This window comes from Sciurus vulgaris (assembly GCF_902686455.1).
Source record: "Sciurus vulgaris genome assembly, chromosome: 6".
Classification (NCBI taxonomy): Eukaryota; Metazoa; Chordata; class Mammalia; order Rodentia; family Sciuridae; genus Sciurus; species Sciurus vulgaris.
The window spans coordinates 139,099,685-139,125,428 of record NC_136466.1 but is presented as its reverse complement, the minus strand read 5'-3'; the positions used below and the strand labels follow the sequence as shown (position 1 = coordinate 139,125,428).

At 41.0% G+C, this 25,744-nt stretch overlaps 1 protein-coding gene and 1 long non-coding RNA gene across 7 annotated transcripts in view; one reads left to right on the top strand and one right to left on the bottom strand.

Moving 5' to 3' along the window:
* Positions 1-25,744, top strand: part of LOC306663869 — a 408,598-nt gene that overhangs the window by 1,568 nt on the left and 381,286 nt on the right. The gene's annotated exons all lie outside the window — the stretch shown is intronic.
* Positions 1-25,744, bottom strand: part of LIFR (LIF receptor subunit alpha) — a 71,394-nt gene that overhangs the window by 33,637 nt on the left and 12,013 nt on the right. For 3 of the 5 annotated variants that reach the window (XM_079144447.1, XM_079144451.1, XM_079144450.1), the window contains exons 2-5: positions 12,844-13,004; positions 10,859-10,973; positions 8,888-9,027; positions 2,140-2,303 (exon numbers count right to left, since the gene is read on the bottom strand). In XM_079144447.1, the coding sequence (XP_079000573.1) occupies positions 2,140-2,303; positions 8,888-9,027; positions 10,859-10,973; positions 12,844-12,982 (558 nt within the window). In that variant the 5' untranslated portion in view covers positions 12,983-13,004. Of the gene's footprint in view, positions 1-2,139; positions 2,304-8,887; positions 9,028-10,858; positions 10,974-12,843; positions 14,108-18,697; positions 22,775-25,744 lie in introns of those variants that run through there. The other 2 variants (XM_079144449.1, XM_079144448.1) reach the window with 2 other exon arrangements.

Sequence of the window (25,744 nt, the reverse complement as noted above, 5' to 3'; positions counted from 1 at the left end):
CAAATAGCTACTAAAATGCATGCTTCTACCAAGATGCAGAAATAAGAGAAAGACAGGAAATGTAGGAAAAAGAGGATCCACTACATGAAAAACGTATAAAGGGGCTGGGGTGGTGGCTCAGTGGTAGAGCGCTTGCCTAGCATGTGTGAGGCACTGGGTTTGATTCTCAGCACCGCATATAAATAAATGAATAAAATAAAGGTCTATCAACATCTTAAAAAAAAATTAAAAAAAAAAAAAAAAAAAAACGTATAAAGAACAACCCAGATGGTGTTGTGGACACTCGCCTCGTAGCTTTCTAACAAGTGAGTCGAGAGTCGAGAGGTACCATGTTCTGACTTCACTGCATAAAGGGAGCACTTCAGACCTAGGGTTGCTCATGGGGGCTGAGGCTGCTGGAGCCTCTCTGACCTCTGGCCACCAGCCTCTGTGTCACGCTAGGCTGTATGAATATCAACAGTGTCTAGTGAACCCTTAGGTGAAAAACACGGGAAGACAGTCAGAAGCCCTCAGGCAGATTTATGCATAAAGATAAGCTGACAAAATACCTAGTGTATTTAAAAGTTTCAAGATTTATAGAACATGGAGAGAATTTACGATTGAATTAATTAATCTAAGAACTATAACCATAACACAGTGAGTAATGTTCTAACAAAAATTACAACAGAACTATATTGGAAGAAGTTGGGAAACTGAGGGGAGGGGGACAGAGAGAGAGAAGGAGAGAGAGAGTGTGTGTGAGAATGTGACTGAGCTGGACAGTGAGAGGACTGAATTCTCAACTTCCATGTGGGAGTTAATGAAACATTGTTCAATACTAAAAAAACAAAAATCAAAAATAAATCAAGAAATAGCAACACAGGCATGTCACCTGGAGAAAAATAACAAAAGAATCAGTTTAAAAAGTTGAAACAGTTTGTGTCCATGGAAAGACACAGGGGAGTGTCTGGAGGGGTGTCTGGCAGCCAGGCATCTCTCTAGTCCTGCCCGTGTCCGCTGTGGCTCAGCTTCTCTGGCTGTGTGCAGAGGCTACAGGCAGTTAAGTGTCTTCAATGAAACACTGATGCCCAGAATCTTGATTTTTAAACTATTACAAATGGCAGCATTTGGGGCTGTGGTTGTGGCTCAGTGGTAGAGCACTTGGTTAGCACATGTGAGGCACTGGGTTCGATTCTCAGCACCACATATAATAAATAATAATAATAAACAAATAAAATAAAGGTATTGTATCCATTTATAAGTAAAAATATTTTTTTAAATGGCAGCATTCATCTGGAGCATATTATGATGCTATTGTTTTCTGGCAGCAATTCCGACTTAAGTAATGATGTTGACAACACATTATTATAAATTAAAATGTCACATTTTACTATGGACCTGGACATTTTTTTTCTCTTTTACTTCACTATTTTAAATTAATTTGTTATTTCTTCATATTGTGGCCCTTGCTATTATTTTTACTTCCTTATCACGGCCTACTTGTGTGTCTTGAGGCAATGGGTTGCATCTATTTAGAAGAGTTCGTTTCATTTATGCATGATCTCACTCATGCTTCAAAGAGCATCCCTCTTACTCTAGTATCCATATATCACCTGCCATACTTTTCATAACTATTTCTTACAGCCTCTTAAAGAGCAAACGAACTGTAGTTTACATTCATAAACAGGATTAAAAAATAGAAAAAAGCATGTCCTAAACATAAGAATGCTATTTCAGGTTTTGATAAATTAAGGTTTACTGGTTTTTCAACAATTATTGTGGCCAAATATGTTCAAAACATTCATTTTTATTAGACAAAAGTAAAAAAAAATAGACTGAAGTACACTTTCCTTTGTTTATGTAAAGACAAGCATATTAAACCAGTTAGACAAGAGTACACGAAGATACTGTCTACTGTGTTCAAGTGGAAGGATCATGGAGTATCCTTCCCAGAATTTCCTAAACTTCCTATAATGGCTACACACGTGAATTCTGAATCATAGAATATGGTTTTTAACAAATCCTAAAATAAATATACTTCCTTAATAATCCAAGAAACAAGCACTGGTACCCCCAAAGAAATATTACCACCTTAAAAATGCTTTAAAAAATCATTCTGTTTCTTTCATACGAAGAAAACCTATTTTTGTTTAAACTTACTAATTTTACAAGCTCCATACTCTCTTTACGTAGAATTTTAATTTCCCAGATGACATTCGAGTGATATGGAAAAAGAGAACCCTTGTCATTCCACGTGAGGTGCAACGTAGACGTTGAGAAATCAGCAGACAGGTTCAAGATCTTGGGAGTGTCTGGAACTAAGGCTTCAAAAAAAGGGAAACAAAAGAGAAAACTGAATAAATAACCAATGATTTTTCATAATGTAATTCCATTATTCAATAATTTTTAACTATATTCCTTCTTAATAAAAAGCAATCAAAAATCACAAGTGTGTAGAGTTCAGTGGTGGAGTGCCTGCCCCTCGTGAGTGAGGTTCTGGGTTCCACCTCCAGCACCATTAAAAAAATAAGTAAAAAAGGAATTAAACTCTCACTGAAAAAAGGGAACAGACACACGTATTCATTTGCAAGGCAGCTACCGATGATTAATCAGGCAAACTTGAGAAAAACATCAGTTGGTTGTTTCAAATCCATAATATGCTTTCTAATCTAAATGGCAACACGGTTCCCCAATATTCCAATGCCATCTGGTCTAGGACCTACAAGTAGGCAACAGAAGTCCTTCTTCACAGCAAAGGGAACAATCAAGAACATGAAGAGAGAGCCTATAGAACAGGAGAAAACCTTTACCACATGCACCCCTACAGCACTAATCTCCAGGATATACAAAGAACTCAAAAAACTTAACACCAAGAAACCAAAATAATCCAATCAATAAATGGGCTAAGGGACTGAACAGTCACTTCACTGAAGAAGAAATACAATCAATCAACAAATATATGAAAAAATGTTCCACATTTCTAGCAATTAGAGAAATGCAAATTAAACCTGCACAGAGATTCCACCTCACTACTCAGAATGGCAATTATCAAGAATACACGTAACAACAAATGTTGGTGAAGATGTGGGGAATCATACATTGCTGGTGGGAATGGAAACTGGTGCAAACACTCCAGAAAGCAGTATGGAGATTCCTCAGGAATTCTGGAATGGAACCATCATTTGCCCCAGTTATCCCACTCCTTGGTTTATACCCAAAGGACTTAACATCAGCATACTACAGTGACACAACCACATCAATGTTTATAGCAGCTCAATTCACAATAGCTAAACTATGAAACCAATCGAAGTGCCCTTCAACAGATGAATGGATAAAGAAAATGTGGTACATACACACAATGGAATATTACTCAGCTATAAAGAAAAATGAAATTATGACATTTACCAGTAAGTGGATGGAATTAGAGACTTATCATGTGCTAAGTGAAATAAGCCAATCCCCAAAAAAACCAAAGGTTAATATTCTCTCTGTTATGTGGATGCTAACACATAATAAGGGAGAGGGAGAGAAGAACAGAAGTTCACTGGATTAGACAAAGGGGAATAAAGGGAAGAGAGGGGGAATGGGAATAGAAAAGACAGTAGAATGAATCAAATGTAGTTTTCCTGTGTTCTTATCTTATACATGACTATGTAACTCCACATCATGTAAAACCACAAGAATGGAATCCTAATTAGAATAAGTTATATTCTGTGTATGTATATGTCAAAATATATTCTGTCATTTTTATCTAAAAAGAATAAATAAATATATTTTTTATTAAAAAGTTCTTCCTCTGTATGGCAGTAGGTTGGGCCTAAGAAGAGACAAAATATGGGAAGCTTGCCTTGGGAAAGCTCTCTGTGTGTTTTCTTGCTGTCTTCTCACTCATATGCCAGTGTTAGGGCCCTTCATGAGGGGATGCTCATGGAATTTGATGAGCTGTTCCCAGTCATGAATATCATTAAACATCAGCAAACTGGCGTAATGACCAAGGCACTGAGTTAAGCAGGCAGTGGGTTATAGTCCAGAAGCACAGGGTGTAAGACAGACTTCAGAAAGGTTGGTGCTTTAGCAGTGGTCTGCCAGGGACTGAGAAAAGGGATGGTACAGCAGTCCATAGGAGACTCTTGGAGAAATCCTACTAGAGTCATAAGCCTATGGGTCACAGTGTCAAATATGGAAACAAAAGAACAAATGCTTTGGATCACAGAAATGAAGATCTGCTCTAATAAGAAAGAGAAACAATCAAGATTTCTCTCAACCTTCCAAGATGGACAAAAGGAATTAGGAAGCACTGTGAAGAAATGCAGAAGACTAGCTATGGCTTCTTCAGGGAAGAAGAGGCATAGGGTAGAGCACTCTGCAAACAGCAGGGTGAGAGGAGTAGACTCAGAAGGTGGGACACACAAACACACAGACACCTAACAGCCAGAGCTCAACATAGGGGCCGCTGACAGACAATTACACCTTCAAGGAACCAGACACACCCACAAGAACCCAGAGAGGGGATGGCCTAGAAGCAAAGGAAACCAGAGAAAATCCAGGATCACTGAGATAAAAAGATAAAGGTTGTCATGTGGATCAAACAAAACAGTTCACACAGGAGGAGCAGAGCAAAGAGTCACAGGCTCTCTGCTGAACTACAGAAGGCCAAGAGACAAATTGTGCTCAAGGATTGGGGTATGTATAGGGAGAATCTACAGCGCTGAAATGAGGTAGTAGAAAGAGTAACGTAGCCTTGAAAATGTTCATGTTTTCCTGCCCTTAAGGAATGGGTAATTATGGAAGTCTCTGGATCAGTGGAAAACAAGTCATGAATGTACCCTATGCTATGAAATGCAGGCTATCAGATATGAGGGGCAGACTCTTGGATTCTCTTACATGTTTCCTCCTCAAATGACAGTAAGGTGAAGGTAAGTTGTAAGAAACCCAGAGACACTGCCTGTCTTACCTCACTTCTAGCCATTCCCTGTGAAGGTCAAGGGCCAATTAAACAGTCACTGCAGTGCAAAACTACAGGAGAGTACAGGGTCAGGGTGGCTCAAGGTGCTGAATACCAAACCCACAAATCACTGTAAATTAATCAGTCCTGGAACTTAAAAATAAGTTCCTAAAACAGATTTTACTAAATTTGCAGAACAGAGTGCTCTATCCTGGATATATATTAGATGTTTAAAGCTGTACAGGACCTATGACATGTGAATTTAAAGTCTAAACTATACCACAAAGTCGACAGTGGAGGATGCTTTATGGAAGCTCTAGGTGGGAAGTTGCCTGGGAAAAAGGGAAAGCATGGAGGAAGGAGAAGCAGGAAGTTTGATTTAGTGTGAAAGGAGGGGAAGTTCAGGTGCCAGGATGACCAGAAAAGAATAAGAGGCTTGCAGAGTGCGAATCCTCTTCCAGACGTCTAGGGATGTCTCAATGCAGTAACTCAAAAAGTACGAAACATGGGATCATTTAGCTGAGGCAAAGCTAATCCATTAAAATGCTTCCCTCCCTAAAAAGTCCACATGATTTACATTTTACGTTCTAATAGAGTGAGGGAGGCTTCAAAACACAAGCCATAGCCAATATTTCAAGCTAAAAACGGTAACAGCCATGATTACAAATGAAAGGATCTGGAAAACCACTATTCCCTTCTTTTTTTCATAGCAGACATGGAAGTTTCCCTTAAGCTCTCAAGGAACTTTCACCTGCATTTCTTTAGAGCTAAAATAGGCATTTGATGACAATTTTAACTTGCCTTCTAGAAACTCAGATCTTTTATATGGAAAGGAATTTAATGAAAGTTTGTTTATTTTGTTAAAAGCTAGAATTGCTTATTCACAACCTACATGGTCTGTTTTCCTCAGAACATCAGGAGACAGGAGTTTTCCTAGATTTTTTTTTAAGATTCTGCTCAGAGTGATCCAAATTTTCAGATTATTTTAAGAGACAGAAATACTAAAAGTCTGACAAAATCTTTTTTGTTCTTTCCTTGGTAAGTACAAAATTTATTCTGTGTATATGTGTGCATAAAATTTTGTTTGCTTAGTATGCAAATTTTGGAAACCATCTTCAGATCTGGAGAAAACTTGATTTCTCATACCTTCACTTAGCGCCTAATAACCTAGCTCCTCTAATGAACAGTTACGTGATCTCTTCAGAGTCTCGCTTGCATTCAACAGGTGCACAAAGCTCTGCAGATGCGCTGCTATGGTCTGAATGTTTGTAACTCTCCTCCAAACTCTGAAGCCTAACCCCCAAGGGGAAAGGTGTTATGAGGAGGGGCCTCTGGGAAGTGAAAAGTCACAAGGGTTCTGCCCTTGCAAAGAGGATCCGTACCCCTTACAAGAGAGGCCCAAGGGAGCTTGCTCACCCCTCTGCCAGGGGGCAAAGCACAGAACCCGCCCTCTATGAGGAACAGGTCCTCACCAGACACCAAATCTACAAGCACCTTGGTCCTCAACTTGCCAAAAGCCAGATCTATAAAGAAGAAATTTCTGATGTTCATACGTTACCCAGTCTAAGATATTTTGTTACAGCAGCCCAACAGACCAAGACTGCATCTATTTCTCTAGCTTACATTTGCCTAATTTGCTTTTAAATTTTCTTATCCCAATACCATCATTCTAATTATCATTGGACCCATTATTATTAAAAAGTCACTAATAAATTATATGATAATTACAATGCACTATTGATCAACTGTGTCACCTACAGTCTGTCTTGATTTACTTTTTAACCTTTTATAATTGCCACTATCATCATCAAGTGGCATCTAAGATGAAGACTTTGGATATCTCTGAAATAATCAGTGACATGACCTGGTTCTCTCACAAATGCCTAGAGATTTAAAAAATCTAGAGAAGATAGGCTCCACATACTTGACTACAAAATAATTCCAGATGGATGAAAGATTTAAATCACACATGACAGCAAAACCAAAAACGCAAAAACGGCAAGCGATCCTACCATATAGAAAGAATAGCCTGTGGTATGAAAAACATCACATTTGAAAGATTTTTTAACTCAGAAAAATATCTGCAACAAATATGGCGATAAAGAAGCACTCTAGGGAAAGCTCCGCGAACCAGTGAGGAAAATGGTGACGAAAGCTAAAGAAAAGTTATACTCGACGGTTCAGGAAAGACTATAATTGACAGGCTTTTAGAATTACAGAAATGAAGAAACAACAGTGATATAATTTGGGGTCATGGGGAAACAGGCACACTCGACAGTTTGTGGGAATGTAAAGAGGTGCAGTGTTTCTGGAACAATCTGACAAAGAGTATCAAGAGTCTTAGAAAAGGGGATGTCTTTAATCTAGCATTTGTGATCATAAGGATTTAGCCCTTGTAAATCAGGCAAATTCACAAACGTATACACACAAAAGATGTTCATTAAACATGAGTAATACTGATAAACTGGAAACAAAACTCGACGTTGATAACAGCTCTTTTAGTAACTGGCATCTCCATCTGATGGAACACTGCTGGCATTAAGAATAATATGGTTTACAGAGATAACTAGGAACTCTATTACACATCTACATTAAGCAACCATACATTATTACGAACCTATTACATGTACATGCACAGAAAAGTGTTAAGAGTATTTCCCTGGGGTTACTGGGGTCATGGCTGATCTACATAAAATTTTTGCAACTATAGAAGAAAATAACACAGTTCATCTCTCTTATCTTAGGAACGGCCCTAAGTGGCACTTTACATGAACAACACTTTGACCAGAAAACGGAAAAGACCTGAAGTTCTTGGACGGCATATTTGTTGTTATTCTTTCAAAACCTGTGCCCTCTCTGACACAGATCATTCTATATAGATATATCCGCTCCACAATACTGGACAAATCACCAAACTGTTTTCTTTCCTCACTTCAAACTCAGTCAGCCTTACAGGAATCATCACAGTACCATTAAAAGACTCCAGAACATCATGTGATGCTGTTACTACAGCTGTCAGGAGCCGCCAAACCCACTTACCCCATTAAGAGACAAGACTACTCGGGATTTTAAAGTCTGCTGCACAGCAAAATGTCCACCTCTGTGTCAGCCTGAGTGAGTTTATTTTGCACTTCCAATCTGCTGGCAGTGTATGTCTGAGACATTCAATCAATAAGCGTGTAACAAACGCCTGCTACCAGACAGCACTGTGCTGAACCCACACAGTAGCTACTCCACGTAGAAGACCAAGTCCCTGCCTCATGGATCCTATTTCCTTGTAGAGGAGACACATGGTAAACACCTAACTACACAATGGAATATTAACTCAGCTGACAGAAACACCACAAAGAATCACGGCTTACCCACGGATATGCAAAGAAAGGAATGGGGTCTCTTACAGAATGGTCAAAGATGAGGAGGCATCCAAGACGTGCCAGAGGCTGTGTAGGAATCAAGGAAGCCAAGGGAGCCAGAACCCTGCACTCAGGGAGGACCTTGAGTTCTGGGGTCTACTCTGCTTTTCCTTTTCTTTTCTTTTATCTGGGGGGCGGGGGTGGGGGTACCAGGGATTGAACTCAGGGGCACTCGACCACTGAGCCACATCCCAGCCCTATTTTGTATTTTATTTAGAGGCAGGGGCTCACTGAGTTGCTCAGCATCTCACTCTTGCTGACACTGACTTTGAATTCAACATCCTCCTGCTTCAGCCTCCAGAGCTGCTGGGATTACAGGTGTGCACTACCACACCTGGCTCTACTCTGCTTGACTAGAAGGTAAGTAAGTGTGCTTCCTTCCTGATCCTAGCCACGTCCCCTATTCATAGAAAGGTTGCTGCGCAAGTCGAAGTATTAACCTAAGAAATGAAATTCACTGAACCAAAAAATTTCTGCCAATTACAAAGCACCACAGTATCAACAAGAGTCTCATTCTATTTTAAAATCAATTTTCTTTTCAAATACTTACAAACATTTCTTTCGTTTAATATGAATTTGCTCATAGAACTTTGCAAATCATGTAGAGAATTTATTCTTATTTCATGATCACCAGGTGAAAGAGCGGCGATTTTAATGTTTGTTTTCTCTAATCGATAACAAGAACGGGGTCTGCAATAAAAGATTAATAGAAAAATTATAGTCCCATTTTCACAAAAACACTGAAAAATATCTTATGCTTTTTTGTATTTGAAACGGGCTTGGATGTACCACATATTAATACTGAAAAATGAGGGATTAATAGCAATTTTATCAGTGTGGTGACAAGAAAAATAAGCAGGCTGCACCAGAAAGTAAAATGAGTAAGCACAGATGAGCTCTTTGAGCCCCAACCCAGCCTCCCCTGTGGCCTTACCTATCCCCTTCAGCACCCAGCACTCGAGGCAGGACCATCTAGTCCCACCTATGAAGACTGAGCACAATGGAAGCCAAGGAATGAAGTGAAACTGGCCACCTCACTTCCCACTCCTCAGGACTGGCTTCAAGGTTGCTTTGAACAAGACTTCCTTATCAGTGCTGCTTTCAAAATGCTTTCAGTGCCCCCAATATTCCTTGGTCCCCCCTTCCTAACCTTCACACTCTCATGTAACTTCCCTTGGCACAGAACCCAAATAGTAGCTATTCCCAGGGAACCACAACTAACCCTCTCAGCACACTATTTGCTAAACTTCTCAGGATTTCCCCTTCTGGACTCACTTCCCTGCCCCTCTGCAGAAAGGCTTGGCCATGTGGCTTTATTTAGCCAGAGAAGTCTGGTGAAAGTCGCATCTATCAGTTCTGAGTGGAAGCTCTTATCCCCTCTGTTCCCCCATCACCAACCTCAAAATATTGGGGCCCTTAAATCAGAAAGAATCTCAGGGTAGAGATCCCACCTGGTACCCAATGGAAACAGAATACAGCAGAAAATAAGGATGCTTTATTTTCATGAGGAATTCAGATTTGCAAGTTGTTTCTGCAACATAATTTAGCTCATCCTGACTGACAAATTACTCCAAGGCTTAGAATAATGCTCCTCAAATATACACTAAATGGGGAAATCTTGCTTATATTTAAATGCACATTTATGTCAATTTACACAAGAACCAGGCATTAGCCAAGTGGGACTAGGCAAGCCCTCTGGAATGCCCCGCAGTGTTAACAACTCAGCATCCTGCTGGGCTGGTGCAGGCACGCCAAAGGCCTCCACTCCAGGCACAGGGGCTGGCCCACTCTAAGAGCACTTAAGCGGGAAGATGGTCTGACAGGGCCTGCTCAACCTCCCAGTGTCCACCTCTCTCTTTTCCTTAGTAACTCACACCCGGGGTTCACTCAGGATGCTGACATTTGGCTCAGAGAGCTACTTCCCAGCCTCCTGGAGAACCAGGTTTAGCCATCTGACTGGGTTCTGGCCAACGAGATGTAAGCAGCGGTGCTTTGTGGGACTTCTTGTAAGTTCCTTTAAGGAAAATTATTCTTCTTCTTGCTTGCTTCTTGGAATACAGACACAGGGTTGCTCCTCAAGCATCACCTTGAACCATGAGATCCATAACACAAAGACGGCAAAGAAGGACCAAGTTCCTACAGTCATGAACAACCATGCCAGCCCTTTTCACAAGAATAAATGCCAGTGTACTGAGCCACTATGACTGATACTTTCTATTAGGCACAAACTTACACCTGAATAGCCAGACACTGGTTTGGAGTAGACCAGTAAAACTTCTCACAGCAGATCATCACACTGCAGGTGTATTCCAAAAATGCTATCCATTTAAGGAAAGAATCCAACTTTTGGTAGAAGGGTTTGTTTCTATCTTGATTGAAGTCAGAGTCAGAGTTTTTAAGAAACTTCATTTAAACTTTAAGTTTCATTTTTAAATTCCCAGAATAAAACTATTATATTCTAAAATGAAAGATAAAGAACCTCTAGGTTATAGTTATAAATTAATCCAAGTATTTCCATTACCTGTCTTCAATGCAAACTTCATAAACAGTACCGCGGCCAGCTCCTAGGGGTGCTTTCCAGGAACAGTCCCACTCTTGCAAATTGTTAGTTACACACTTCAGATCACGAAGTGCCCCTGGAGAAAGAGAAAGCGACATGCGCACGTGTGCACACACAACACAGAACGTGCTTCAAAACTCAATTACACTTGTAAAAGTCTACTGTCAATTTTAAGCCCAAGCATGTGAGTCTGCAGAAGGCACATGTTCTCTGTAAGAGACAACCCTGCAGACATGGAAGGGCACTGGTTTCAGGTTTCTTTAGTTTACAAAAGAAAATGGTAAAGCTAAATAGGGTAAGTAATAAAAGTGGACCGACTTCTAGACCATTTTGGGGTTAGACCGCTCAAAAATTCTACTTCCAGGAAATTAAGAGAAATTGAGGAAGGAACTGAATACAGTGTAGATTCAATACTGAGACCAAGAGATAGGCTGGGGGCATTCTAGCACTCTGTGAATCTCCAAAAGCCACACTGTAAAAAATAAAATTAAATCTCAGTAAAAACTCAGTGGCTCCCAAGTCTACAGATGCAATAGACACCCAATTCTAAACACCCAGCCACTCTCCCCAGTGCTATTCCACTGGTGCCAGACTGCCACGCTCCCCAGGAATCCCCAAATCACTCTTCAGACAGGGGCAAAGAACATTAAATTTAAACAGTAACAAGCTCACATGAGCCTCTGAAAAATCCTTTTTTGTGTAGGCTTAAGCAACTGAAAAGTTACAACTCAGAATTACTATCCTAATAGCACCTACTCATACCTTTATAATAACATTACATCATAGAATACCTGAGCACCGTACAATGATAAAGGTCAGCTGGTAATAAAATGGAAGGAAAGGAAGAAGGTACAAGAGGGGGAGGAAAAGGGAAGAAGAGAGGAAGAGTGGGGGGCGGGGGGGACTACAGAGTAAAGATGGTATTCCATCCCAGGCTATGGAGTTCTATAATAAAATTTTTTTTTCTTATTTTTTAAGTACTGGCATGACAGTCACTATAACATAAATTACAAAGCTATCTATATAAAACAAAAATCATTAGAACTTCTCACATTAGAAATAAGCAGTAATTATCATATCAAAGTTATTTAATCAATGACTTTAGGAAAAACAGATCTGTTTAATTATGGAAATAATATAAAAATGAAGCCAAGAGGCAGCAGGATAAAAATGTTCTTCATAGAAATACACTGGGTAATATCAATATAAACATGTAAACCTTCTTTTTTTAATTTTTTTTTTTTTTTTAGTACTAGGGATTGAACTGAAGGGTCCTTTACCACTGAGCTTCATCCCCAGCCCTTTCTTTTTCTTTTCTTTTTTTAATTTTGAGACAGGGTCTCACTGAGCTGCTTAGGCCCGAGTTGCTGAGGCTGGCCTTGAACATGTGATCCTCTGCCTCAACCTCTTAATTGCTCCATTATAAGCATGTGCCACCAGGACCAACTATATCAATATTCTTAATATACTTAAGGAGGATACGCATACAAATAACATGTTAAAATACACTTAGATTTCATTTTATAACATTCTTAAAAAGGTAAAACTGGGGAGAGAAGATAAGCAAAGTTGGTGGGGTGGGACCAGGAGCGGTGACAGCAGAGACATGCAGGGAAGTTCCTGGGTACTGGCCCTGTGCCTATTTTGATGGTGCCAGTAGTTAATGATTGCACACGTTGTCAAAACTCAGGGAACTCTGTCCTAAAAGAATGAACATTATTGCACATAAATTACAATTTCATTTTTAAATGGCAAAAGAATATTTTGATTTACCCTTAAGGGCCTTTTTAAAAGAAACTAAAAGTACATAGAAAAAAAAAATCACAAAAAAATGAATTTTAGCCACTAAAAACCTAAGGGAGCAACAAAGAATCAAGACTGCTTCATAACCAAAATTTAAATAAAAATGAAGTTTGTTTATTCTCTAAAAGTCTTGAATTACTTACCCTTTTTCTGGCTATTTACTTCATTCATTAGATATAGAAGAATAAATGTTGATAAGAGCCATTGGAAACTTGAAGTCATCCTCATTCTTTTATTGCCCACCACCTGGGACAGATGTCTCCAACCGAAGTAAACATCCATGGTCCATGCAATCTAGTCAGCTCTGGATTAGGAGAGGAATTTCAAAAGGTTGTTCAGGTTGTTCTGAAACAACTCATGTGGTACATACAAGCACTGCAAATGTACTGTATTTTCAGAACAGAGGAGACTCAGACTGCACTGGCTCCAGGAAACATCAACTGGACATACAGCTGCTGCTTCAGGCATACACCACAGGGTCAACTTTCAAATGCTGTGCTTCCTTTCAGTTCAAGATTGTAACTGAACACATGTCTATCAACTCTCAACTCCAAGAGTATTAAGATATGCCACTTACTCTGCGATTCCAGATACACTCTGACACTGATCATGTGATGCTAACCTCTCTGTGCCTCAGTTTCCTCACTGGCAAGGCGGGAATGACAACTATTTCCTAAGTTTGTTATGAGGATCGAGCAATTAAAAATGTGTAGAACATGTGTAATGGTGCCAATTACAAGATCAGAGTTGCATGTTACTTTGCATATTGTATGAGGCATAGAGAAAAGATAAAAAGTAAGGATGGGTAGTAGATTTGGTGGCTAAACAACAAGAGTCCCCTGGATAGTGCCATTTAAATTCTCTCTGGGTACATGAAGAAGAAGGCAGTGAGATATGAGCTGGAACATAAGGATTCAAAGATCTGTTCACAGAAATTGAAAAACTTAAAAATTTTTCCCTCTAAGGGCAGCTAACACAGACTAGGTGCTTTCCATATGGAACATCTAGGAATTCCCCAGAGGAAAGTTGTTCCCACCCCTTTCTAGAATGAAACCTGCCTCCTCACAAGTCCTCCCAATGTACTGAAAACTTCTGTCTAACCTAATATTGCTTAATCTCATATCTGCACAGAAAACCAAAGATGACAAAACATTAAGCAAAGTCTAAAATATTAAAGAGAAATCAGGGAAAACAGGATAAACAAAAGTAAAATAAAAATTACTCCCAGAGGAAAGAGAGAGAATACAGAAAACAGGAAAACTTAAAAGAACAAAGAAAAACAAATTCTGTGCAGTAGCACACTCCTCTAATCCATTATTCACGAGGCTGAAAGGAAGAATGCAAATTCAAGGGCAGTCTGAGCAATTTATCAAGACAGTATCTTGAAATAAAATAAACAAATACATATTTGGGAAGCAGTTCAATGGTAAAGTACTTACCTAGTACTTGTGAGGCACTAGGTTCAATCCCCAGTACTGGGGGAAAAAGAAAACAAAAAAAAAGGAGAACAAAACTTTTAACTGTATACTCACCATAAACATGGCATAGCCATAAAAACAAGAAGAGTATGTGATGAAAAAGGAACAGTAAGACACAAAAATCACTCTTAAATACACTGACTTTTATTCAAAACTTTTAAAATACAAAATGAAAAACACTGAACAAATGTTTTACTGAACAAATTTTTAAGAAAAAAATGGTAAACAGATAAAAAATCTGAGAAGAAAAATGAGAAACAAAGACTTAGTAAAGGAAATCAGATCTAACATCTAAGTAAGTGGAACCCCTCGAGAGAATTTTTAAAACACATTCCTTGTGAAAGTAAGTAGAATGTTCCCTTTGTGCCTATTGTTAAGTACTGTCAAAAAGCCAGGAAATGAATCCCAAACAGTTTAAGTAATTATGACATAGACAAGGTACAAGTCACACATTTTGAAAATGTCTAGTTATTTTCTGAATGAATGGAAAACTTCTTAGTGAAGTTCAGTGACACCAAGCTTACTTATTAGAATGAAAATATATTCATGGAATGTTTAAAATACCAGTTGCTGAAGTTATGTAACTACACAGCTGTACAGGAATAACTTAATAAAGTAGAGCAAATATGACTCCTAAATCTTAAGCCCTAATTAAAATAATCACAAACTATACTCACTGACAGGTTAACCATTATCTTGAAATGAAACAAAACCTTACTACCAGTTCGTAGCTATTCTGGATGGAGATGCCTGTTCTATTGCAATGCCAGGAAGAAGTGACCTGAGGGGGCAGAGAGAGGCAGTGAGGCAGCACTCAGGACCAGGTGCTGCCAGGCTTAGAATCTAATCTTGGCTCCATTTCTAATTAGCAGTATAAGGGTATCACTTAATCCCCCTGGGCCTGAGCCTCAGGCACTGCAGTGCAGAGGAGCCGCATATGAGACTTCCCAAAGTTAAGATGTATTCCACTCCTGCTGGCAGGGTACAAGCCAGCACTGGCCATATAAAAGGAAGTCTGGGAACAGCATTAGGATGGGGTGCTCAGCAACAGAGGGACCAACGGCAGTGTCACCAAAATCTGCTGAGCTTAGAATAGGCAGGATAATAAAGAAGAGATTTTTTTTTTTTTTTTTTTTTTTTTTTGTCAGAACATTTACTTAGAAAATTAGGACCAAGTAATTCGGGCAGCATGGTATCATGCTTATGATAGCTCTGGCTTCCCTACCAAAGTAAACTTCCAAATGAACTTATCTGAGGGGTGTAACAATACATGAACAAAATTTTCCAATGTAATTTTCAGGGGAAAAAGAGGAAAAGAAAAAAGATGCTTGCGAAGCTGCTCACTTCTGACAGAAACACTGTCAGAATTTACTTTTACCCCCACCAATGCCTTATTCCTTAGAGAACAAATCTGTACAGAGTCTGAGGAGCTAACTTTCAAAATCAGAAAGGCTTCCCTCTGACAGCAGCAGGTGTCAATAGGGATGCTTAGGGGGCAAAACAGGCAGCACACACCCCAGCCCACCTGAGTCTACAGTGCAACCACAGGCCTTATGCTGCCCAGTCTTCTTCTTTGTTAAGAAAAGATCTGGGACTTTCTACAAAATGTTCAAATTCTTGAAAGCAGCAGCTAGTTCATTTCAAAAAGCCAATAAAGTACACTTCAGACTGTGCCTGCCTGAGGGTCACTAGATTGCTTCCGATGCAATGTAATTATTTCAAAGGATTCAAAATGCCAGTAAACTCTTCTGTTTAAGAAAATGATCAAGCAGAATCCATTTATAAAACTGCGACAGGAGGACAAGACCTGTTTTTGTTTCTTCACATGCAAGCTGACCTCAACCTCGGGCATCACAACAGCCCAGCAGAACCCCAGACTGGCCCCACGAGGCAGAGCTTCCATCCTGCCAGCAGTGTGACTCCTGAGCTTTGCGTCCCTCCCTGAAGGTGGTGCATGTCCCCCAGCATGCTTTTCCCTCCGCTCTGAGCATGCTGGTTTCAGTGCACCCAAATATTGGACCTTTCTGTGGAGGAAAATTGAGCAGAGAAAAGTAGAACGAAAGCCGGACACTGTAGCCCCAGTATATTTTGTTCAGTCTATTTCCGTTTCTTTCTTTCTTTCTTTCTTTTTTTTTTTTTTTTTTTTGGTGAGGGGGACATGGACAGTTCAGCAGAGGGAGAAGGAAGCATGACAGGAGTGGCCCCACATCCTGCTGGCCTGCGCCTGCCCTGAGGGACACTGAGCACCCAGCCCTGCGTGCTGAGGGGGCCTGGGAAACACCTGCTCAGTCAGGGCATCTTTCATCTCCTCATCTCGACCTTTCACAGCACCGTGAGATTACGCCCTTGTCACCAATGCACAGAAGACGCTGAACGCTGAGCTGGAACACAGGAGAGAGCACAGCCTCTGTCCCACACTAAGGCAAAACAAAGCCAGGCAGGTCACCAAGGGACGGAGAGGAGATGCCGGGAGCTACTGAAGCAAGGGATCACGGGGAGATGAACAGTATCCATACTGCTCACATATTCTCAGCATCCCTTTTTTTTGTTCCCTGAGAGGAAATGAAAAATTGTTCTATCTGACCTACAACATCCTCCTAAACCCTTCTCTCCACAAGATCCTAAACTCCCAGGGGCTTTCCCCTTGGAAGGGGGCTCTGCAGGAACACAACAGCTGCGTGGACTGTCTTGTTGCTGAAGTGAAATGCTGGGGACTCTCCAGCACAGTGAGAGAAGTACCTGCAAAAACACAAACTCTGCCGGTCGTTTGTTCATCTGGGAAAGCTGGGTTGAGATCTGACTGCACAGAGACATTACTGGTTTTTTAGGAAGAGGGAAGCTTGAAGGAAGTGGTGCTTCAAGATTAATGAAGAGACACTTATGGAAACGAAGATGTACACAAATTATCGATACGGTCAACTGTAAAAATATAGTCCTCAAAGGGTCCACAACATACATAGCACAACAAATCTGAAAAGCCATATACCCAGCTACATCACCAAGTGTCAACACAACTGTGTAAAAGAAGATCTTAAACATGTTCGGGGAGGGGGTCATACACAGGGCTCCAAATAAGAAGAGCATAGAGTAGTTCACTGAAGCAGGACTCTGGATTTGCCATGAGAGCGTGAACAGACCCTCCACCCTAACACAGGGACAGGGACAGTGCTATCTCCAGAGCCATGTGTGTTCAGTAACTATTCTCAGAGGGTGCATGTCAGTCTTCTTAGCACTGAAAGTGAAAAGGGATGCCTTCCCAATACAAGTGGACACTATTTTCACACTTGAATTCTATTAACTGAGAAGACAAAACACATTACAAAGGCAAGCCAGATTTAAAAGATACACCCTCACTGTGCCCTTTCATTGGAAGTTGCCGGAGGAACTGATTCACCAATCGAGGTAGAAAACAGAAAGAGGGGACAGAGAGAAAAAGTGGAGTCTGAGCCCAGGAAAGAGGCTCTGCACCCGGCAGGCTCCCACTCCAGGCCACACTGGAATGAACAGTTTCCCCAGCTGCTGGACCTGCCGTGACGCCTTACCTGGCTCCCTCTGCCTAATTCCTTCTGCACCCCTTTCACACCCTTGTCAAGCCAGGAGGTATGAAGAGCTCATCATCACCTCTGAGAATCTCCAGAAGGAGGGATGCCCCTTCACTTCCATCACATCTCCGCCACAGGGTGTGCACCATCGCTGGTCCCTGGGCACGACAATTATACATGCACACGGTAGCTTTCATGTTAGGCAGCCCACTAATCCAGGTGTTGCCAATGTTCAGAACACAAGTTAGATCTGTGGTTCCCAAAAGCAAACTAACAGGGCTATCGCAAGATATTTTAAAATTCTTGAAGGCAACAAAGCAACTAATGTCCAACACTGTGAGAACCTTTAGCTCAAGGTAGATTCACAGTTTCAACATTTGGTTATGTTATATTCTTGCAGTGACGGCACACCTTTGGTGAAATGGGGAGGAGTTGGTAATTGCTCAGAAGAAAACACAAGGGCCACGTAAAAATCAAAGCAGAAATGAAAAAGAGGCTGGTGGTGTCCAACTTGTTTTCAAAGTTTGAGAAAGTATGCAGAACCCAATAGGTTCACAGGTTGCCAGTGATTGCAGCTTTTAAAGAATAAAATAAAAATATTATTTTCCCATTTAAGTTGATTTGAATTACTTTTCAAATTGCTACTAAAGTGCTAGGTCATAAATACTTATTAAGTTGTTTAGACCTAACTGCTTCATAAAGAGGTGTTAGCAATTCTTTTGACTGGGGGCACTGAAAATTGTTAATGAGGTGGCACATGCCTGTAATCCCAGGGACTCAGGAAGGTGAGGCAGGAGGATCGGGAGTTCAAAGCCAGCCTCGGCAACTTAGTGAAGGCTTAACTAACTTAGTGAGACCCTGTCTCTAAATAAAATATTAAAAGGGCTGAGGGATGTGGTTCAGTGGTTAAGCGCCCCAGGTTCATTCCTCAGTACCAAAGATAAACAAATAAATGAATAAATAAATAAATAACAAACCCTGATCGTGAACCACTATGGCATGTGCACCGAGAATGTTTGGGAACCTGAGGTGCAGGACAGCGCAACTGCTGAGAGATTCATTCCACTCTACCAGACCGTAATGTGCACTCTGCATGCAGGAGAATAATATGGAAATTTAACTCTTGCCATGTCATATACACTTAACTATCACTTTAGAGACTTTAGGATATCCATTCCTCAAAAAAACATTTTGGTCTATGATTCAAACAGAATGTGCTTATTAATTTTTTTCTTACTTTCTTTGCATTGCCTAGGGACTTTTTAAATACCATCTTCTAGAAGTTTTGTTTTACATGTCAGTTTTGCTTATCTTCACTGCAACAAAGGCTTCCCTGTTAATTTAAGAGCCCATCCATCATCAACCTCAGAATGTCAAAACCAATTTGAATACATCACCACTGTGCTCAATATTCCTTGAAGGTGTCCCAAGGCCTTGACCTGAAACTCCAGTTCCAAGTAATTATGGTCTGAATCTGTGATGTCCCCCAAAAGCTCTTACATGAGATAATGCAAGAAAGTTAAGAAGCTAAGTGATCAAGTTATGACAGCCTTAACCTTGTCAATACATTAATCCACTTGAATGGATTAACAGGGTAATGACTATAGGCAGGTAGGGTGTGGTTGGATGGGGTGGGTACTGGGGGCATGCGTGTCTTAGGGTATATACTTTGTCCCAGGTAAGCAAAGCTCGCTCTCTTTCTCTCTCTCTCTCTCTCTCTCTCTGCTTCCTCATGATCATATCCTGAGCTGCCTTCCTCCTCTATACCATTTTGCCATGGTGTTCTGCCTTACCTCAGGGCCCAGGGTAACAGTGTCAGTCATTTCTGGACTAAGCCTTCTGAAACCCTGAGTCCTCAAAAAAACTTTTCCTCCAGTAAAACTGTTCTTGTCAGGTCTTTTGGTCACAGCAGTGAAAAGACTGATCAAAACACATGTGGTACACAAAACTCTTCAAATGGCCCCCACAGGCCTCCTCCATACCACAGCACATCTCCAAACATTCCATACTCCCTTAGGTCTCAGGCCTCCCTGCAAACCGCGGCCCTCACAGACTGTCCCCTGCAGTGACCCACACACTTCCAGTTTTTCTTAACCTTCAGGACTTGCTGGAACAATCTATTACTCTTATCTGTTTACTCATCTTTCACCTCAACCATGCTATAAGCATGACTAACATGCAATGGCCTCAATAAATATTAATACATGTCTATCAAATGAGTGAACTTGTTTCTAGTATTACAAGGATGAAACACTATTGTTAAACAACCTGAAGAACATTTCTCCAAGACATCTTCAATATGCAAGAAAGCATGACAGGCTGCCTCTCCCTCTGGAGATGGTCCACTTTCTTCCCTGAATGTGTATCTGCTTTCTTAAATAAATCTGTGTCTCAAAAGAAAGAAAACAAGCTTGATAAAAGCTTACCTTCAAAAAGAATCAGGAGCATCTCCATTTCTCAGTAGAAGTGGAGTGCCCTTTATCTAAAACGCATGTTTCAGATTTTGGATTTTTTTTGCATTTTGAAACATTTGCATGTATATAATAAAATATCTTGAGGACGGGATCCAGATCTAAAAGTGAAATTCATTTATGCTTTCACGTTCACCTTACACGCATAGCCTGAAGGTAATTCTAGTGTACCTGCAACTCACCACAAGAGGTCAGGTGTGGAATTTTCCACTTGTGGCATTATGTGAACATGCCAAAAGTTTCAGGTCTTGAAGCATTCTAGACTTTTGATTAGGAATGCTCAACCTATATTTGTTTCTCTACTCTGTCCCTGAAACCAAGGACTGTCCTTTTCTAAAAAATCCCCTCTAACTATTGAGTACGAAGTGCATTTCCTTTATTTTGCATGCTTACTGAACTTGCAATGCCTTATTTGTGAACTATGTATTCTACCTTTTGCCTATCTTTCTAACTGAACATTAATCTCTTCTTTACTGCTTGATGAGGAAGAACTATCGCAATACACATATTAGCTCTTTATCGACCTGACAGATCCACTTCCCAGTTGCATTCCTACTTTCCCATAAGTCCACTTTCTTTAAGTCACATTTCTCAATTTTGTCCTCAATAGTTTCTGACCAAAGGTCTTAAGGCTATATAAACTGTCCCCCATGTTAACTTCAAGTACATTTAAGGCTTTTAACATTTTAAGCTATAATCCTCATAAAATTAATTTGGGCATATGGTATGAGTCAGGAATTCCTCCCCCAAGTGATCAGGGCTTATCCCAACCAAATGCACTGAATAATTCCTTCCTTCCCTCCCTGACTCCAGAAGCCGTGGGGCTGCCTTCCTTCCCAGCGGCTCGCTCACTCTTTGCATCCATAGTTCCCTCACTGAACAATCCCATCTACTCTCAGGGCTTTAACCACCGCTCAGAATGCAGTGCTCCCAGATCTGTGCTCCAGAAGGGGCTTCTTCCCAGTTACAGACTAACCACTTATTGGATAAGTTCTTACTTTTCTATACAGATCCATTCAAGGCAGGTCCCCTCAGGAAGGACAAAATGTTTTGATGCCATGTATCCACCTGGGTATGTGAGATTCTTAAAAACTCCACATATGCAACAGGAAACTCACTTTCCCCTCCAAAGCTGCTCTCTTGTGCCCCAGGCTCGGCTCATGGCACTTCTGTCTTTGGGTCACACAAGCCTGGGTCATCCTTGATGCCTCCTTCCTCACCGTCCCCACCTACTAGTCAATTTTACTTCCCAAATGTGCTCCGATTCTCCCCTGTTCTATTTCCATTTCCATTCCTCTGCCTCGGTCCCCGTCACTTCCGCTGTAAGTAACTTCAATTACTTCTTGATTCATTGCCTACCTCCTACAAGGGCCTCACATCATCTACCTTCCACAACGAGCTGCTTGGCTTCAAACAGTATCTGTATCTCTGACCCTTACCATTCTTTCAAGTTCCAGGCCAAATAGGAGGAGGTTGTCCCACCAACAGCTCAGACGTTTGTCCAAATGCGAACTTCCTCTCACCTCTCCTCCTTTCTGGGGGAATCCTGCCTCTTTGTTCTCAGGGTGACCAAGCTGTCGGGTCGGGTCCAGCACTCAGCCAGTGCTTTTCTTTTCTTCTACCTTTATTTATTTATCAATTTATTCATCTATATGTGGTGCTGAGGCTCAAACCCAGTGCCTCACAGGTGCTAGGCAAGTGCTCTACCACTGAGCTACAACCCAGGCGCAGCCAGTGCTCTTCTGCATTCTTTAAATGTGATATTGAATTTAATTTCCATAACAATGCTATGAGGTCAGTATCGCTATTCTCCCTCTTTTTAAAATAATGAACTAAGGACAAAGAGGTGATCCAGCTGGGTCAGATCCCCCTGCTTCTGCCTAAACCCCAGCTCTGAACCACAGCACTAAACTGTCAAAGGCAGAACAGAAAACCCACTGAATTGGAGCCAGGAGTCCTGTGCTCCTGGGCCTAGTCCACCACTGAGGTGGCAGGTAGGGGCTTCAGTCAGATAAACCACCCAGCATCCCAGGCCTCAGCTCTGGAGTCCACTATGATCCAAGGTCTGCTCTCCCTACTTCACATGTCACTGCCATGAAACAAACCGATGGTTGCTTTATTTTTAGGACATCTTGTATGTCACCTCTAGAAACTGGCAGCTATAGACCGATCAGGAATGTGTTCTCCCCCAACCCTGTCCAGGGTGATGTTACTGGGGCGCATACCACCTGCTTGACCAAGCACTTGCAACACTCACATCATGACAAAGATCAGACAGTCTGTGTTCAGGAAGCAAAGTGGAAAACAACTGCTGTCTTTCTTACTCTTCCCCTTCCAACTCCATGCATGCTTTAATGGGTTAAGCTCTCAACTCAGCAGGTGCAAACCCACAGATCCTCCCTGAGCCAGCCAGATGAAGTGAGTGCAAGTGGCCACGTGATGTGTCAAGACAGGCAGCCTATAGCTAGCTCCCTGTCTATTTTACACCAAGCAGGAACAGGGTGCAATGTGGTCATGGAGCTACCATGTTTTTTAAAAATCTAGGCTACTGCTGCTTTTCCTCCCTCCCTCCCTCCCTTCCTCCCTTCCTTCCTTCCTCCCTTCCTTCCTTCCTCCCTTCCTCCCTTCCTTCCTCCCTTCCTCCCTCCCTTCCTGTTCGACTATACAGACTTAGATTGAAGTGGGAGGCAGAGTAACCCCCTCACTTTCAGGCATTGGGGATGTTTCCAGAAATTCTTCCCTCTTGTTAAAGACTCCCTATGGAAGAAGGATTTTGTTGTTTTTCTTTTTTATATGTGCAATCTCCTTAATTTTAAATGCTGGGAACCAATTCCAACAGAAAAAATAAATAAATAAATAAATGTGAGCCAAACAAAACACATTTGCAGGCCAAATGCAGTTCTTGGGGTGTCAGTTAACAACCTGTCTCAAAATGCACTGGAATTAATAAAAATCTCATCTTGCTGCTGAATCTTAAAATATAAACTGTTTTAAAATTTATATTTCAGTGCACAGATATTGACCAAAATGTGCTTGAATGTTGTAACATTCCCTGGGGTCAGAATCTGAAAACTCTTCCATTCCAAAAGAACTCAATTTTTTTTTCTTTATGGTATTATTTAATCCCAGACCTCAAAATCATAAGCATCATTTTAGATTATAAATGCTTCTCAAAAAGAAGAGGGAGAGAGGGAAGCAGCAGGAGCAGTTGCTAAAACAACACACTTAATTTCAGACCAAGGTCTACAACTTCTGAGCAGGTGGCAGCACCATACCTTACCTTGGGCTCAACTGAGTTTTCTATGTAAGAGTAAACAGAGAAGGAAAAACAAGAGAACCTGAAATAATCGACATTTGGTCAAACTACTTGAGAGAGGGTTATCCTTTGAGGAGAGCAGGTGCGACAGCCCAGAGGCCTGCAAGCCTGACACTGACCCTGGATAAGATTATAGAAGTATAAGTAAGGGATCTTGGAAGAGGATCACACACCAGCACTCATTTGCCACCTTCTTCTTTGACAAGATACTGAACTGGGAAAGCAAGGGTCAGAAACAGACAAAATGTGTTTTGACTGGAATGAGATCTTCTCTAACACTCAAAAGATGCTTATAAACAAGATGAAAAACTTCAGGCTGTATAAACAGAGTAAAAGGGCTGCTCTCTCCACATGATTAACCTTACTCAAAGACAGTGTGAATCTTTACATCGACAGGACAAAAGTGGTAAGAGACAGATGCGATACAGCTCTGCTGTTCTTGACATTTTCATTAATGACTTGGATGAAGTTAAAGGGATTACAGTCACCAAATCTGTAGATGAAAAAAAGTGGGCAAAATAGCAAATATGCCATATTTAGGTAATAATGAAGACGTGAGCAAATTAATCCAACAAGTTAACCCCATAAAATAAATTTGGTGGAGGTAATTGTAGGGTCCAAAATAAGATGATGACAATGGTAACACAAGATGGATAAATACAGACTGGAGGAGACAGAGGGACAACTCTTGTCTACTCACTCTATCAGATAAACGGCATCTAAAATCCTGTCTTCTAGTACTGTTAAATTGGAGGATTCATTTTTAAGTCTGCAAAATTACTAATGATCTAACATTAAGATGTCACTAACATGAAACACAATCATTATTGTTGGTTTACTACCACCCAGATCTTTATACATTCCTGCTTCAATATAAATCTTACTCCAAGAATTCCTATCCTGTCTCTCCAAGGACAAGCTACTCCCTATTTATACTACCACCCACACTTAGGGCCATTTGAACACTTAGAGACTGGAAGTAAGGGCAATGAACCTGTGAGAGCTTTAAATACACCGAATGCTTTCTCACTATTCCAGTTTAATCACGAAACTGCACAGAAAGGACACAGTGGAATGAGCATGAAGGGTGCTTCTGATCATAACCACAGTCTACGCCACCGCTTGGACTTTACTAGGGGAAGAAGACAAGCTTCCAGACTTGAGCCAGGCTGGACTGCTTCCCTCAGCACTGACTGCAGTGCTCCCAACTGGACTTGGGAGGCCAATCCCTCCCACCACAAAAATGTCAAACTCACGCACCCAAGATCTTCCACAACTCCCCGTGGCCTTCAGGAAAAGGTCCCAACTTGACTATGGTATAAGACTCTTCACTGTTTCATGCCAGCCTAAATGCTGATCCCATCTCTGCCCACCTCCTCTAACTGTCCCTGGGCTCAAATCTCACCTACAAGCCAGGATCTGACTTGAGGTCATTCCTCTATCCTGACAACCTTCCCAATCCATTCTTCCTTGTCCCTTTCATAAATATCAACATATTAACTTGCTCTTCAAAGCTCAGCTCACAGCCTTGCATAATGGGATGCACCCTGTAACTCCAGCTAGTCAGGAGGCTGGGGCAGGAGGATTGCAAGTTCAAGCCCAGTCTCAGCAACCTGGCAAGACCCTGTCTCAAAAATAAAAATAAAAAGGGTTGGGAACAAAGCTATATGGTAGAGTATCCCTGCATTCCACCTATACTGCTGGGGAAAAAAGAAAAACAAAACAACAACAACACACACACAAAAAACCTCAGCTCATCCCTCCAGAAACTTCCCCTAGTATCCTTAGAGTGTAATATATATCCTGTCATACATAACCATCTTGCTCACTGAGCACAATGAAGATTTTTTTTACCTTGAGAAAAACATGTGCAATAAATATGAAGTGTCAACATACTTAGTACATAGAAATAAGCAAAAAAAAAAGTGCTTAAGCAAGATGGATACCATCAATAGAAATAAAAATATGTGATTCACACACTAAGAAACATCAAAGGGCAATGGCCATAAAAACCACGTGAAATCCTACTTCCACTGCCAACTGGAAAAGGTTAATAAGGAGACTGTGGATGTCCAAGAACCCAATCTGCAGTTGTGTAAAGTGACACCACCAGCTGCTCCATGGGGGGGGGTGACTGCTCACAGGAGTGTCTTTCACATGTCATACATGAGGAAACAGGGATTACATGACTTGTCCAGGGCTTGTAGAAGCAAAGCTAGAATTTGCACTCAGGCTTG